The 17,181-nt window shown below is 38.5% G+C and overlaps 1 protein-coding gene across 5 annotated transcripts in view; it reads right to left on the bottom strand.

Annotated features, from left to right (window-relative positions):
• PTPRG (protein tyrosine phosphatase receptor type G) overlaps positions 1-17,181 on the bottom strand; it is a 686,843-nt gene that overhangs the window by 15,977 nt on the left and 653,685 nt on the right. For all 5 annotated transcript variants that reach the window (XM_037799495.1, XM_037799505.1, XM_037799497.1 and 2 more), the window contains 6 exons: positions 11,650-11,732; positions 11,330-11,464; positions 10,149-10,283; positions 7,992-8,164; positions 6,300-6,435; positions 4,239-4,385 (listed from right to left, as the gene is read on the bottom strand). In XM_037799495.1, coding sequence (XP_037655423.1) covers positions 4,239-4,385; positions 6,300-6,435; positions 7,992-8,164; positions 10,149-10,283; positions 11,330-11,464; positions 11,650-11,732 — 809 coding nt within the window. The remainder of the gene's footprint in view (positions 1-4,238; positions 4,386-6,299; positions 6,436-7,991; positions 8,165-10,148; positions 10,284-11,329; positions 11,465-11,649; positions 11,733-17,181) is intronic.

Here is a 17,181-nt window from a genome sequence, read left to right as displayed (position 1 = left end):
AGCCCATGGATCAAGGAATCATTTTGACTTTCAAGTATTATTATTTGTGAGGCTTCAGCTGCCATAGATACTGATTTCTCTGATGGATCTGAGCAAAGGGAAAGGATTCACCCTTCTAGGTGCCATTAAGAATATCATGATTTGTCAGAGGAAGTCAAAAGATCACCATTCACAGGAATTTGGAAGTGGAATCTAACCCTTATGGCAGACTTTGAGGGGTTCAAAACTTCAGTGGAAGAAGTAACACCAGATGTGGTGGAAACAGCAAGAGCACTAGAATAGAAGGGGCACCTGAAGATGTGACTGAATTGCTGTAATTTCATGATAGAACTTGAATGGATGAGTTGCTTCTTATGGAGGCTCAAAGCAAGTGGTTCTTGAGATGGAATCTACTTCTGGTGAAGATGCTGTGAACATTGTTGAAATGACAGCCCAGGATTGATTCCAATTTTGAAAGAAATTCTGTTGTGGGTAAAATTCTATCAAATAGTACTGGAGAAATCTTTTTTTAAAGAAAGCATTGATCAATGTGTGGCCAACTTGACTGTCTTAATTGAAGAAATGGCCAAGCCACCCCCAGCTTCAGCAGCTACCACCCTGATCAGACAGCAGCCATCAAAATCAAGGCAAACCCTCTGTCAGCAAAAAGATTATGACTCACTGAAGGCTCAGATGATGGTTAGCATTTTTTAGCAATAAGGTATTTTTAAATTAAGGCATATACATTGCTTTTTTTTTTTTTTATATTAAACAAGTTTATTTTCACCAGCTTTTATACATTTCTTTCATCAAGCAACTGACAAGTAATTCTCTTTCAGTTATGTTGCCTTGGGTTGCAAATAACAGGAAACCTGATAAAAATGACAAACAAGAATTTTAATCTCATATAACAGTTCTGTGTAGGATGGTTCCACATTTGGTGAAATTTTCACATCAACTCCGTCAAGGGCTGTACATGTTTGGGTAAGAAGGGATGAGTCTACCTTATGTATTTCTTTAAGAACATTAAATTAACTAGTTTTTCAGGAGTCACAGTTCTGGTACATGTCTGTGCCTACACTGTCAGGAACAAAGAAATATAATTGTAATGATTGGTTTAGGTTAATCAACATTTCCTGTCTGATTGTTGGGAGAGATCCATGAAACACAGAGCACTGGACAAATGAACAGAATGGGACTCTGTTGGGAAGGAAGAATAGAGAACACCTGGGAATCTGCTATGGAATCCTGTAAATACTTAAACTTGACCCTTGGGCATTGGTATTTAAAATCCTTCCAGTTCATATGCTAGGGGCTTCTCCTAGTTCCTGCATTTCTTGCACTGCCCAGTGCCCCATGTCTGATTCCCCTCCCCTCCTTCTCCTTTCTCTGATCCTCTTGTCCCTACTCTACTTTCCCTGCCAGAAGCAAAATAAATTTATCTCCTTGTTTCATGTAAAGCAATTTCTCCACAATGATTTGTTGCCTGGTGTTTTCCTCCAGGGTCTCACTTTCTACCTTTAGAAATTTATCAAGGTATTTTCCTAAACAAAAAACAAAATGCTTCCTAAAAATGTACTTGGTGTGAACTAGTACAGTAAATTCACTTTTCTCATTCTTAACCTAGTGGGTTAGCATAAAAACAGAATGTGATAAATTACATTAGAACATTTCTTTAGCAATCCTTATAACCTACTGGTTTTAAGAATTCAGAGAACCAAAATTAAAAATGAAGGAAGGCGCTAGTCCTTGCGTTTTCTGCCCTTACCTGTGCTATATTCTCAAACATATTTACCAACCTTAGAAAATTCTCATATCTGCCCCCAGCTGCCTTAGTTATAAAACATCAACCTCTATAGGCTCAGCTTGTAAAATATAATTTCCCTTCCCCAGAATTGACCTGGAAATAATGTCAGTTGGTATTTCTTTAATCTCCATGTTGCCATTTATGTTAGGACTATTCTGTATACATTTGCGAGTTAATTTCTTCTTTGATAAATTCTAGGAACTTAAAGTATACTGTAGAAAGGATGCCACAATGAGTCACTGTGTTCAGAAAGGGAGATTTTCCATGACCATTGCCATTTCCTAATTCTTATTGTTCCATTGGGCCCAAGCTTTGCTCTAAAACTGGTGAAGCCCCTCAGTCCCATTGTTCCTTCCATTCTTAATCAAATTTAGAGTAACCATCATGATACCCAACCCAGATCTCAGATCTTGCAAGACACTAATTAGTAGTTGCCTTTAATGTATTAAAATGTTAATACTCTTACATTTTTTCGTGGAACAAGGGGAGGTATTTTGGACCCTTTTATGCCTTTGTCTCCTAAGGATCTAAATCTAACTAGTTTTAATCTGCATGCTGCTTTGGGCTCTCTGACCTCCTTTCTATAAACAAATGCGCTGGTTGTTTTTTCTTTTTCTTTCTTACACGTTTCTCACTGTAAATAAAATTCTTTTTGCTTTTCTGAACCATTGATTTAAGTCATTCTCTAAATTTTAACTTAAAACCATCCTTGGGGTATTCAGCAAATGGCCTTTGAAGTAGTTTGGTAATTCCATGTTTTCCAGAAGCAGATTTTATTCAAATAAAAATGGTTTGCTATTCTGTTATTGTGCTTTAAAAAAAGTTATTAGGCTTAAAATGTGATGGGTCTATGCAATAGCCTGCCTAAGGCCTGAATTTCCTTTACTTGGTCTGTTTTAAAGTGAATTACAGGAATAAGTCATCTGTCTGCCTCTTCTTTGGTTTGTGGGTAGATAAAGCAGTTATCTGAGCTCTTTCGATTTTCATTATAATTTAAGGTAAAGAAAAAAATGAAGCATTCTAGGGAGTATTAAATGTTTCAAATATGAACATTTAAAAACATCAGACTCATGAAATTGTGAATAGATTGTAAGAAAGACTTTCTACCAGAGAAGAAAGTTGACTTTAAAGTTATTGTTGGGAGCAAGAAAGAATAAGTTAATAAACACGTGTCTATTCTTCAAAAATTCTTTTTTTCCCTCCTTGTAATGTGTACTGACTGACACATGAAATGGATACAAGATTCACAGAATGCCATTTAAAATTGTGGCCTCCTTGATTTTGACTGATTATGTTTGGTCATATTTTAAGCATTTTAAGATTAACTTATTACTTATGACATGAAGTGCTCTTATTAGAACTGTACACTTTTGTTATTATTTCTGTGTAGAAATAAACTTCTAATTGTCTGATTTGTTGGTCATCTGTGTAAAAGGTGATCCTAAATATTGTTATAAAATATTTGTTGAACAACTTTTTGGTGCCTTATTCATGATTCTTTGGAATCGGAATGACTAAAAATACCTGGTCCATGTCACTGAAATATTTATGGGGTACATAATTTATATATAATGAAAATTCTGGGTATTTATCAACATCCAGAGTAAAATATAGCTGAGTAGTGACTTTGGCAGGAGAGTAGCTACTTTAAGATCTTGGGATTTTCTCTAGTTTAACATTAATCAGGGAAGAAAATGATAGGTTACATTTCTGGCATCTCACATGGTATTGATTTGCCGAGTGAGATGCTGGTGGGAATGTGAAGTTAGTTACCCTGTTAGTGTAGGTAATGTCAGAGGGTGTCATTAATAAGTTTCCAAATCTCAGTGTATTAACATAATGAAAATTTGTTTCTTGTTCTTGCAAATTCCAGTGTCCTTTGTTCCACATAGTTCTTCAGAGGCCCAGACTCTATATGTGGCTCCACCATCTTCTTGGGCCTGGAGTTTCCTGTGGGCAGCTGACAAGGGTAGGCTTGATCCTTGCTTTATCAACGCAGATTCCCATCTTGAGTGAAGACAGTTTGTAACGTTGACACCAATATTACTGCATAGAACACATCTCTTGCAGAGCAAAAGCGCCATCCATTTTCCATTCTAATGGATCCTCCCTTTCCATGCATGTGGGCTGCTCTGCTCTCCCAGCCCAAGACCTCCTGACTCCAGACCTCAACCTCCATGGCTCTGTCCTACATTGCTTTTTATACATAATGCTATTTCATGCCTAATAGACAATAGTACATATAACTTTTATATGTACTGGGAAACCAAAAAATTTGTGTGACCTGCTTTATTGCAGTAGTTTGAACCGATCCCACAGTATCTCCGAGGTATGCTTGTATTCTTTAATCCATTTCAGTTTATACATTTTGACCAAAAAGACATGACTCCCAAACGCAAAGGCATTTTTCACTTTCTTGCTTTTTCCCAAAGAAATTTATTCAAAGCATTACCTTGAATTGTTTTTCTAGTCGTGTCTTTCCTCCTACTCCAGGTATGAGAATGCTGTTAACATAGCTATGCAGCTGACTGGAAGATACTTCAGTCTCCTTTCCAAGAATGGCTTCCAACAAGGCATCATGGATGAAAATGTACTGCTCCTGAAAGGTACAATATATGGCAGTCACTGAAGGGAGCTGGTAAGGGGTAGCCACCTGTATCCCATTCATGAAATCTTAAATTAACTCTGCTCCTGGCAGGGAGCTCTCAGTAAATTCCTGTAATCATTTCCAGCTAGGTGGTTTGCTCCCATACTTGCTTGCTTATCCATCAGTAACCTCTTTTTTGGGTAGAGACTGTGTTAAGTTTATCTCTGCATTCATACAGTGCCTGCCAGAAACAGTAGTTTCAATGCAGCAAGCAAGAAAACTGTGTTTACAAGTGCCCCTATATGTTTCTCTGGCCAGGCAACATGTTTGTGTCCCCACAGAATCTAACACAGCACTAGATACAATTGTATCTGCTTTGTAAGTGCTTGTGTAGTTACTTAGAAACCCAAATGCTAAGAATCTTACAGAAATGGAAAACTCAGATCCAGAGGATAGGATCATGATTTCTTCTGATACAAATCTGTAAATTCCTTTAAGCCCTAAAAGAATGAATCTCAAACCACAGATGACCACACTGAGCCTTTTTAAAAAGTTCAGGTACTAAGCCCATTCTGCCTGCAGACCCTTCAAGACAGATTGGTTTCACGCACCACATCAATGTGGTTGAAGTCCTGCCTACTGTGTTTCATCTGAGTCACTAGGAAAGAGAATATGCTGTCAGTTGAGCAAGAACACACCATTCATTGTTAGACTTATCCTGACTTTTTAGAGATGTTAAAATACAAAGAATATACATATTAAAATCAATGAAATATGGTAGTTATATCATCACTTTTGTTATGATGATACTTTAGGGAGATGGGCTTCTGTGGCTGATAGGCTCTGTCAGCCCTGGAAGGGGCTTGTGCTAGTTTGATGTATTATGTCCCCCAAAATGCCATTATCTTTGATGCAGTCTTGTGTGGGCAGACCTTAGTGTTTAGATTGTAATTCCTTGAGTGTTTCCATGGAGATGTGACCCACTCAACTGTAGGTGATAATTCTGAGTACATAATTTCTGTGGAAGCATGGCCCCACCCATTCAGCATTGGCCTTGATTGGTTCACTAGAACACTATATAAGCTCAGACAGGAGTGAGCTTGCTACAGCCAAGAGGGACACATTGAAAGCACATTCTTGCTCTGGAGAAGCTAAGAGAGGACAAATGCCCCAAGAGCAACTAAATGTGGTTTTTGAGGAACTGCAGCCTAGAGAGGAACATCATGGGAGAAAGCCATTTTGAAACCAGAACTCAGGATCAAATGGAAACCAGCCACATGCCTTTCCAGCTAACAGAGGTTTTCCCGACACCAATGGCCATACTCCAGTGAAGGTATCTGTTGATGCATTACTTTGGACACTTCATGGACTTAAGACTAACTGTGTAACCAAATTAACTCCCTTTTATAAAAGCCAATCCATTTCTGGTGTTTTGCATTCTGGCAGCATTAGCAAACTAGAACAGGGCTGAAGAAAGTAGATACTAAGAAAATTGTGCTTTTATATAGCTCTGATGGATTGCTGGTTCAACTTTTATGGTTCTCATCAGTTTGCCTGCATTTTTCTAATTTGATAAACACTTCCCAGAGGGGAGTTAACCTTTCCTTTGAAAGTATAGGAGGTTTATCAGGTCAGAATAAATCTCACTTGAAACCTTAATGTATACCAGACAAAATCTATGTATTTAGAAAGCACTAACTCATTAGTTCTCACAAAATACTACATAAGAGATAGTCATTATTCACATCGATAGATGAGAAACCTTATGGAAAGGGAGGATGCTCAATTTGACAAATTCTGTCAATTAATAAAACTTGCCATTCATAAAAAAAAAAAAAAAAAAAGAATCTCTTTTGTCAATATCATTGAACTTGCAGTTAAAACATGTACTAGAGTCCCATGAGAGCACCAGCAGCTACTCCTTACCTCTGTCTGGACGAGGTAGTTACGCTGTGTCCTGATATGCTTCAGGAATCCCAGGACATTAACTGTGCTTTTATCTTTTATCTGTTGCAGCATACAGTCCATCACAATGTAGGTACCTGTTCTGCCCACGCCAGCACTGCAAGAAATGAAGACACTCAACTGGAACCTTTTGCTGTATCATGTCATTAACTGTAACAGGAAAAATTACCATCTAAATAGGTCGTGCATTTAGAAATAACCCTGTTGTTGACATAGGTTTTTAATTAGGGATAGCATCCAAAACTTTATTCAGACATTTCCCCTTTCATGATTCCTGATAGAGAGGGAAGACTGCCTTTATACCTTAGTAGCTGGAAGAAAAATATTATATACTTGCATTCTCATCCTCCCCTGGAGCTCAAGGAAAGGCACATAACTCAGAGGTGCTTAGGATGGAGAGGTGTCTCTTGTGGCAGCAGCTATGGCCACACCAAGCTCCATGATAGAACCAGAGCTGCTGAGGCACTGTTTAGGGAATTTTTTCGTGTTGTTCAGCTTGTGCCCGGTTCTCCAACTCTTCCAGGCATTCTGTGTGCCACCCATTATCCATTTTATAAATCCATTTCTGTACAATGCCCCCCCCCCAGTCTCCAGTTGCTTGCAACTTAGAACCTAATATACATAATACGAAAGTCCCTATTTAATGTGCTTTCCTTCAGTAGTCTAGGTATAGAATAAGAATGGAACATCTGGGAAATTGGGCCTCTTTTATTCAGGTCTTAACTATTAGGGAAAGAAAAGGAAAATCTGATTTCCATAGTACTGAATGACAAGCTTCTTTTAGCAGAATCCCCTGAGCAGGTTCCCCAAATAGTACAACTCCCTTGATACTTAAGCTGTTTAGTAGATTTTTATCTCCCTTTTAGCAATCCCTCAACTGGTTACCAAAAATGTGGAGTTCTCATGGGATATTAAGAGATGAGTTTCAACTTCTGCAAAGGGCTTGCTTTGTGAATGCATACTATAAGAAAAGTCCAAAAGGAATAAATCACAGAATAAGCAACAGCCGTTTTTGTTTCAAATTAAAAAAAAAAAAATTAAGCCAAGAAGGCAATGACAACAGAAACATAACCAAAGCACTTTTAACCAACTAAAGTTGCTTAAGGTGGGTAAGGAGAGAAAACAGGCTTTATACAAGGCTTTCCTAGTGCTTTTCAAAAGATGTTTTATACAGCACATATAAACTAAAAATGTGGAAATATAATCCTTTCACAAATCCTATAAATATTATTTGGAGAATCCTACAGAAGAGACATACACAGAAACTCAAAAATCTCTGATTTGTGTAGCTTTTAACTTCTACTTAAAGTCTAAATTTTACATATAAGGACCAGCCTATAATTTCCCTATAAACAATAGTAATTTTATAATAATAAATAAGGTGATGTCATAAAAACTAGAGATTTATCCTCTAAGAGATTTTTTTCCTTTGTTAAATTTCAGAAGTAGCAGGTAAGTCTTAATGTTAGGGGAATACAGTTATTTTACAGCAACCCAAACAGGACTTCTCTCCTTTTTTGGTGCAAGACCCGGCCTCTAAGTCAAAGCAATAGCACAGCCACAGTGGTCCAAGTTCATGGGGCCCAAATGCCCTGCTCTGCCCACTTCACATCTTGAACCCCAGATAGAAGAAAAAGGGAGACGCTGGTTCACCTGCAGTGCACCAACACAGGCCCCATTTCCAGTGTCCGGGCTGCTGAGGATCTCCTCACGAACGTCAGGACTGGGAGGGCATACTCGGGAACTCCCATGTCAGGCCACTGTGTGTAGTGGTACTGGATCACTACTCTTTCATTCTGACGACTCTTGGGATTTCCCTTCTGACCCTATGAGAAAAGTGAACAAAGATGTCTTGAAGAAGAGGGTGAGCATTCCATATAAAAATAACGTAAGGGTGTCAGGAATAAGAGCTCTGTCTGGCCCCATTTGCCCCAATTATTGTTCCTGGACTAAGTTTCTTCCTCTTTGTGGTCATCGCTCATGCCAGTAAATGGAGATATCACCTAGCTGGATGGGAAGTGCCACCGCCTCTTGGCAAGGAGGACTGATTAAGACCGATTTCTTGGATTTGGCACCATTCAGAGTATTTTGTAATTTGCCTACAAGATATCCCTCCATTTCCTGACTTTCTGCCCCAACTCCAGAAGCCTTAGTGCTTTGCTTTCATGTGACCAAGAGCTGTGGCTCTCACTCCTTCTCCCCTCTCTAGCTCGGACCGACCTTCAGGATCTCAAGTGCTATAGCACTGTACATGCTCCAGTAAGTGATGGGAAGAGCCTAAGTGACAAATGTTTCCCAATCTCTAGAGCTAGAGGCAACAACATTTCATTTATCTGACACTTTCATACATGAATTTTTCAGAGTACTTTTCCTTTAAGGGTCTGAACTTTTTACAATCACTTTGGAGGAAAAGTGTCTCCAAATGGATCTCTTTCTGTAATTTCTTTTTTTTAACATACCAAAAAATTAGAAAAAATAAATTGTTAAATGATTGATTATGATACATATATTCAATGGAACATTATGCAGCTATGTGCTATCTTTTTTCTTTATAAATACCTTTAAAAATTTAAATGTTTTTAGTGACTTTGATGATAACTCAATCAACACTGGAGCTTACAGGGTGCTTTGAACCTGTGCTACAAAGGCCCTTAACAGCTCGGTTTTTTTTTCTTTTAGGTCTTCTGTCAACTCATTTTTCTGTTTCTTCCTTATTTTCAGATACCACTTTTTCCTGATGTCAGTATACAAAATACCTAACATTCAATAAGAGTAAGTAGGTGCTGTTTGAATACCTAAAGGATTCCAAAGAGTTGGGGTTCCTGTGTAACTTTTACACTGGTTTTGGGTTAGTGTGAGGCAGCTAACAGTGGTATTATAGAGAAGGCAGTTAAATAGTGTATTACTGATTTTCATAACTTCTGCCATTCTTGGAAATACACATATATGAATTCTATTACAAATTTTTGAGTAACCATGAATTCTGAGGTGAGGGGCTAGTTTTCATTACATTCTTAAAGCTGTCTCAGGCCCCAAAAAAACTGATAAATAAGACCCACTGCTACCAAGAACTGCTCTACCTAAGTCTCTGCTGAGTGAAGACTTCACATTTTCTCAATGAACATCTTTCAAGAATTCTGCTGTGATGATCTATAATTCTAGATGTGACAGCAGATTTTGAAAAAGGGAAACTAAATTAAATTGAAAGTCGCATTTCCACAAAGTGAGATTCTCAGGATTTTAATAGTTGTGTAGAAAAGGATTTCACTATTAAGTCGCATTAAGAAACACTAGGCAAAAACAAAGTTACATAAGGTTTCTTAACTACAGAACTCTGGTCACTTATGTTCATTGTAAATTTCTAGGAGGAGGACATGTTATGCAGAATTTTCCTTTCTTATAAAACAGCAGGATCTGCTTTTTGCAGGACTCATAATCCTTGGAACGCACTTTTGGAAATACTGTTTTAAAGCTGTCGGAAAATTGGAATTAAAAAGCTAAACCACCACGCAGATGTTGCTATATTTGCTGAGTGTTTCTAAAACCTAAGAGTACCTTTTTTGCCTCTCCTTTTTCTTCTTTAAATGAAGCTTTGTTCATGAAAAGATAAAGAACTCCATCAGGCCAGTTACATTCTATTGTGTACTTTGCCAGTATCTTTTACATCCTACACTGATGTCAATCAAAAGAGTTGTGAAAAATTGTTTAAAAAAAAACAGGTTCCTTTTGAGATTTGGCCTTAGTTGTTCACTGATTTTCATTATAAGTTTACAAAAGATCCTCTGGCATCCCACCCAATTCTTTCTCTACCTTTTTCACTTTTGTATTTCTGACCGAAAAACGACGAACGGTATAACAGGCGTGTACTTTTGTGCTCTTCAGTGTGACAATGATGTTTCCATACTCCTCGCTATTCTCTGTTGGCCAGTACTGATCACATTTTCGCTGAAAAAAAAAAAAAAGTTGTAAGTTACATGTACAATTTAGACCATGATTCTACTGTTGAAAATGTAATTTCAAATGACAGTGTTAATACAAAGGTGGTACTGCATCTAGTTTACAGATAAAGGAGCACATGGGTTGCATTACTTCTAGGCATACTTGACCTCTGAAGAGTTTATTCACTTGGGGTAAGTGTAGACAAGATCATTTTGAGAAATGGGCTTAGTATTGCTAATCGTCGTTGAACACATGATATACTTTAAAGAGGGCCCAAGGAAGACAATTTTATGTTGGAGCTGTAAGAAATGTGGCAAGGACTTGTTAGAAAGGGAGTTTCAGTACACAATTTGGGAGGCTGGGCTGGATTTATGGAAGGTTCCTTTTAACTGTGAGAATCCATTTACGTGTTAGATACTAGGGTCACCAAAGGTAAAACTAGGGACTTGACAGTCACAAGGAATCCTTAGTGGTTCTGAACAGTGAATCTGAGGCTTAGCCCTTATATCAGCCTAAACTAGCATCATCATCTAATACAAGCTCGTAAGCCAATAAATTCAACAGTATTAGTAATCATCTTGACAAAAGGTTGTTTTAATGGTGGTGAAGGTGTTAAGCAGTCTATGCTTCCCCTAATCTCAACTATTAGGAAGCGTTCCTTAGATTACACACCATGTTGCTTGCAACTTCCTTCTGTCTTCTTTGCTTAGAATGCCCTTCCTTCTCTTTTCAGCTTGTGTAATTCCTACTCATCATAAAATCTCACCTGAGATATTAGTGCCTTTACAAAATCTCTGTACTAGAGGCTGCATTCATTCATTTTGAATACTTCCCTTATACCCTGTTCCTCTCTAGCATCACATGTAATCCACTCTTGCAAGTGCTTAGTTCTCTTTCCCACTAGACCATAGGCAAGAGAAGGGCAGGGAGAACACTTTTAATTTCTGTAACTATTTATACCTGGTCAACTTACTGCACTACAGCAGGCACTCCATAAATATTTTTTTTAAATAAATGTGCATGATTAAGATATTAAACCAAGAGATTCTTACTCTTCCTTTTTCCACAAGGTTTGTAATCATGATAATGATTCCAGTGTTTTGTTCCCAAATCATCCTCCAGAAATCTTCAAATGTAGATTTTAAAGGTCCTTGTGTGGCAATGTAGGCTTTTGCTTTGTTGTAACCCTTCAAAGACGACACAGCACAAAGTAAGATGAAAGCAGATCACAGAAGACCAGTTAATAATTCAAATGCCTTCTTTGCTGAATAGTTGGTTTTTAGTGAAAGCTCTGAATAGTATTAAAGCATAACACTCTCTGCCACACTCTTCTATTTTCACAAACAGGTTTATAAAAACATTTCTGACTTACATCGACATAGTTTGCATTAATGTAGTCGCTGTGCTTAGAGTCTTTTCCTGGTAAAGGTCTTAACTTCACCCTACTGTGATCATCTATAGAGGATAAGAAAAAAAAAAAGCAAAAACAAAATGTATAATTCAAAAACTAGGAGTATTCTCAAGTACAAAGCAAGGCAAACAGGCAACAAGGCATCCCTCAGAGTGCACCAAGAAAGCTTTTGCAGAACAAAAAATAAAAAATCCAAGGCAGAGCATTCTAACCCATCTCAAGAACACAGGACCACTTCTACCTCATGCTTTGACCTGTGAGTGTCCACTAAGTGCAAATTAAGGTCCTCATAAGTTCGTGCAAAACTAGTGCAAGTTGCAGTCCTTCAAAATTTCCTTGTCCTGTATTTTAAAACCAAGTACAAGAACAGAGGCCTTTGATTCCCCATGTCCTCCATTCTCCCTCCATTAATACACACATAAAAAGGTGATTGGTTAAATCACATCTGGAACATCTATCTTCAGGGGATTTCATGGCTAAATTAAGGTGGACCTCCTGCCATTCTAACAGTACCTAGGAAATTGAGGGAACCAGAACTAATTTTAACAGCAATCTCATTGGAGGAATCTTAAGTCAATGATCAGAATTTAGGATCCCCTTCATCTTAGCTTATGAATGAAAAAGGTTACATGGTTCTGATTGCCCAACAGTATAAACCCTCATTTTGGGGGGATAACAAATGAAGTAAAAGGAAGTTGAGGTAATAATTTTATTTTCCTTAGCTACAAACAGCATGGGCAAAAGCAATTTTATATTTCCATTTATAATCATTGTGCCAGTTTGGATATATTATGTCCCCCAGAAAAAGCTGGATTATTTAATGCAATCTTGTATGTTAGAGCTATTATTCTTTTTGATTAGGGTGTGATCTCTTGATTGAATGTGTCCATGGAGATTTGACCCTGCCCATTCAGCGTAGGTCTTGCTTAGTTTACTGGAGTCCTTTAAAAAGGATCTCACACAGAGAGCAGAAAGATGAACATGCTGCAGGATATGCTAAGCCAGGAGACCCAGATGCTTGCTGATGCTTGGAGACATTTGGAGATGCAGACAAAAGGACACTTGGAGACGCTAAGCTAAGAGATGAAGCCCAGAAATATTTTGGGGAAAGCCATTTTGAAAGGCAGCTTGGGAGCAAAGGAACACAGATGCCAGCCCCATGCCTTCCCAGCTGACAGACGTGTTCCAGATGCCATTGGCCGTTCTTCAGTGAAGGTATCATCCTGATGATGCCTTAGGTTGGACACTTCTATGGCCTTAGGACTGTAAATTTGTAACCTCATAAACCCCCTTTATAAAAGCCAATCCGTTTCTGGTATTTTGCATAACGGCAGCTTTAGCAAACCGCAACAGTCATGAGCATAGAATGTTAGTTCAAAATGAAGTCCAATGAGCAGATCAGCCTGGATGTTATTGGCCTCAGACTATATCAAGCACTCCTCATGTTCTTGAGATGTGGTGTACTTTTGTTGTTCCTGACAACCTCTCACATTAGACATGACGAACTGGGGCTTCTAGACATAAAAGGGCCCCAAATGAAACAGTTCTAAGACCATCTAGATACAAACTGCTATGCACTAGTAGCATTATACTGTATATTTTATTTCTCCCTGACAAATAAGAACACATACTCTTCAACTTGCAGAATTCCTTTGTAATCTAAAAGGTCACAGGCTGATTAAATAGATCACTGTAGGAGGTGGTGGCGTGGCATCCACAAATACTTTGATGGCTCCATGAGAGAAGCGTCCCCTCTACCATCTTTTTTTTTTTTTTTTTCATATATACTTCTTTATTAGAGAAGTTGTGTGTTCACAGAAAAACCACACATAAAATACAGGGTTTCCACATACTACTCTATTAGTAACGTCTTGCATCTGTGTGGTACATTTTGTTACAGTTGATGAAAGCAAATTTTTATAATTGTACTATAGTCCATGCTTTACCTTAGGGTTCACTGTTAACTTTTTTTTTTTCTTTTGAAATAAATTCAAAGTTACATGAATAGTTGCAAAAACAATACTAGCCCCATACACCGAATTCCATCATACCCTGACCCCCCTCCCCCGATAGCTCAGTCCACCAACTTTAACATGCTGTCACATCACTATTTCTTTCCTTCCCTCCCTCCCTATCATCCATCATATATTTCTGTCTTCTGAACATGAGTTAGCTGCACACATCCTTGAACATACACTATAATTCACGTATGTGCTTCCCATGAACAAGAACATTCTTTTATGTAATTCCATTAAGCACACCTAAGAAGTATGAGAGATTCAACAACGATACAATGCTTGCATTCTACATTTCCTTTTCCTTATCTCTCAACTGTGTCCCTTCGAGCCACCTGCCCTCCACCCTCCAATCCCATCCAAGTTCATCCTTAGCATTCAATTGTCATCTATTTAGACTTTTTTTTTTGTTTTCCTTTTTTCAATTGTGGAAACATATATACAGCCTAAATCTTCCCGTTCCACCCCCTCCCTAGCCTTCCATTAGTGGGATTAATCACATTTAGAATGATGTTATGCTCTTTCCCACCATCCATTACTAGAAATTTCCCTTCACCTCAAACAGCAACCCTACACTCCTTTCTTAACTTCCCATTGCCCCTTCCCCCATTTCTCTTAACCCAAACTCTAATTTCTTCTCTATGGTTATATTCTCTGATAATTTCTTTGTGTTTACTGTGGGGCTTAAAATTAACCTCTTAAATCCCTATCAATCTTGTTTTTCTTTGATACCACCTTCACTTCAATAGGGCACATAAACTATGTTCCTATACTCCTTCATTCCCCCACCTTTATATAGTTGTCTAAAATTACATATTTTACATTGAGTTCAAAACCACTTATTTGTCCTTATAGTTTGTGTATTTTTTTATCATGTAGGAAGTAAATAGTGGACTTACAGTTCAAAACTTATTGACTTCTATTTGTATTCCATTGTGTTTGGAGAATGTTCTTTGAGTATATTCAATTTTTTCTTTTTTTTAAATTTCTTGAGGCTTGTTTTATGTCCCAGCTTATGGTCCCTTCTGGAGAAAGATCTGTGATCACTAGAAAAAATGAGTGTCCTGGTGATTTGGGATGTAAGGTACTATATGTGTCTCTTAAAATTCTCTATATCTCTTTCTCCTTTCTTTGTCTCTCTGTTGGTAGGGCTTCCTTTAGAATCTGAAGTAGGGCAGGTCTTTTATTGGCAAAGTCTCTCAGCATTTGTTTGTCTGTGAAAAATTTAAGCTCTCCCTCAAATGTGAAGGAGAGTTTTGCTGGATAAAGTATTCTTGGCTGGAAATTTTTCTCTCTCAGAATTTTAAATATGTCATGCCACTGCCTTCTCGCCTCCGTAGTGGCCACTGAGTAGTCACTACTTAGTCTTATATTGTTTCCTTTGTATGTGGTGAATTGCTTTTCTCTTGCTGCTTTCAGAACTTGCTCCTTCTCTTCAGTATTTGAGAGTCTGATCGGAATATGTCTTGGGGTGGGTTTATTTGGATTTATTCTATTTGGAGTTCGCTGGGCATTTATGCTTTGTGTGTTTATATTGTGTAGAAAGTTGGGGAAGTTTTCCCCAACAATTTCTTTGAATACTCTTTCTCGACCTTTACCCTTCTCTTCCCCTTCTGGGACACCAATGAGTCTTAAGTTTGGACGTTTTATTTTATCTATCGTATCCCTGAGATCCATTGCGATTTTTTCAATTTTTTTCTCCCTTCTTTCTTTTGTTCTTTCATTTCCTGTTCTGTGGATTTCTAGGACACTGAGATGTTGTTCAGCTTCCTCTAGTCTTGTATTGTGAATATCCAGAGTCTTTTTAATTTGGCCAACAGTTTCTTTTATTTCCATAAGATCTTCTGTTTTTTTATTTACTCTTGCAATGTCTTCTTTATGCTTTTCTAGGGTCTTCTTTATGGCACTTATATCCTGGGCCATGGTCCTCTTGATGTCCTTTAAATCCTTTGCCATGTTTTCGTTCTTTGATTGTAGTTCTTTAATTAATTTTGCGAGGTACAACGTTTCTTCCAAAATCTTGATTTGTGTGTTTGGAGTTGGATTCTCCGTATCTTCTGGTTTTATCATATGCATTAAGATTTTGTTGTTTTTGGCCTCTTGGCATTTGTTTTGCTTGATAGGGTTCTTTCAAGTTGTATCGGGAAAAAAAAAGGATATCAATCTAATTTTTCAGAGACACAGTTTGGTGACGTACACTTTCTCTAACTAACCAGCAGATGGCATCTGTGAGCCACCTATATCCCTCCAGTCAGTTCTCAAACTTTTTTCCACGGAGTGTGGGGAAATGATTGTGTGTTCAGTTGGAGAACTCAGTTTGGGTGTGTTGCTGGAGCCGTCCGCCCTGAATCTGGGGCGTGTGTACAGGTGGCCAGGGAGGAAGGGCAGTTCTCTCAGTGTCCCACAAACCACTGGACTTGGCGTAGCGCCCCTGGGTTCTCCGAGCTGATCCCCCCTCCCAGACGCGATCCAAGGCCCAGGTATGGTTATTGCTGAAGAACTGAGGTTTAGGTTACCTGTGTAGCTTCAAGGATACCGTGCTATGTCATCAGTGTGAGCCGTCCCTCAAGGGAAGCCCTGGGCTGCTGGGCTGTGCTGCGGGGCTCTCAGCTTGTTTCAGAATGCAGAATGTGTGAGGCTGTCTTTACTGCAATGCCTTGTGGGCTGAGAGCAGCTGAGGTTTTCTCCAGAGAGAGAGCGAGAGACAGAATATTTCCCCCGATTCTCCCAAGGTCAGTTGTCACCAAAAGCCTCTGTCTGCTTGTTGAGGATTCGCTGTCTGTACTGAGCAGTTAATATTAAAACCTCATTTGGAGCTGGGCTGAGAAAGTGCACGGCGCGGCTTCCGTGAGGGAGGGGCTTTCGGCTCTAGGTTCTCGGCTCTCAGCATGGGTCCGCAATTTTACTTACGGATTTTATGCTGTGATCTCGGGCATTCCTCCCAATTCATGTCGGTGGATGTTGAGCGTACAGTTTGTCTCCCCGCTGTTATTCCAGGTTATTTACTGTTTTTTTGTTCATTTATGGATTGTTCTGGGGGAGACTAAGTCTTCCACTTCTTTCTCTGCCGCCATCTTCCCAGAATCCCTCCCCCCACCTTTCCAGCACATTCCACATTCAAGCACTCATTTTACTTGTGTACATGCTATGAGTAAAGGCATTCATATAGAGGTAGACCAAAATGACCAGAGTGTAACCAAGTAGCCAAGAGAAGGCCAAGACCCAAACTCTAAACTTTTAAAAGTAAAACAACATCTAACTTGCATTTGTGCAGATATAATAACCCCAAATGAAGTAGTGAAAGTATAACCACATCTAACCAGAGATCATAGTTCTCTAGCAAAACATTAGGGCCCTTGGCCATGACACATGGAAATTGCTTGGGTTTCCTCTCTCTCTGCTAAATACTTTTTTTTTTTAAATCATCATTTTATTGAGATATATTCACATACCACGCAGTCATACAAAACAAATTGTA

This window comes from Choloepus didactylus, chromosome 1 (genome assembly GCF_015220235.1).
Source record: "Choloepus didactylus isolate mChoDid1 chromosome 1, mChoDid1.pri, whole genome shotgun sequence".
In the NCBI taxonomy this organism is placed as follows: domain Eukaryota; kingdom Metazoa; phylum Chordata; class Mammalia; order Pilosa; family Megalonychidae; genus Choloepus; species Choloepus didactylus.
The sequence above is the reverse complement of the archived record's forward strand: the minus strand, read 5'-3'. Positions and strand labels throughout refer to the sequence as shown.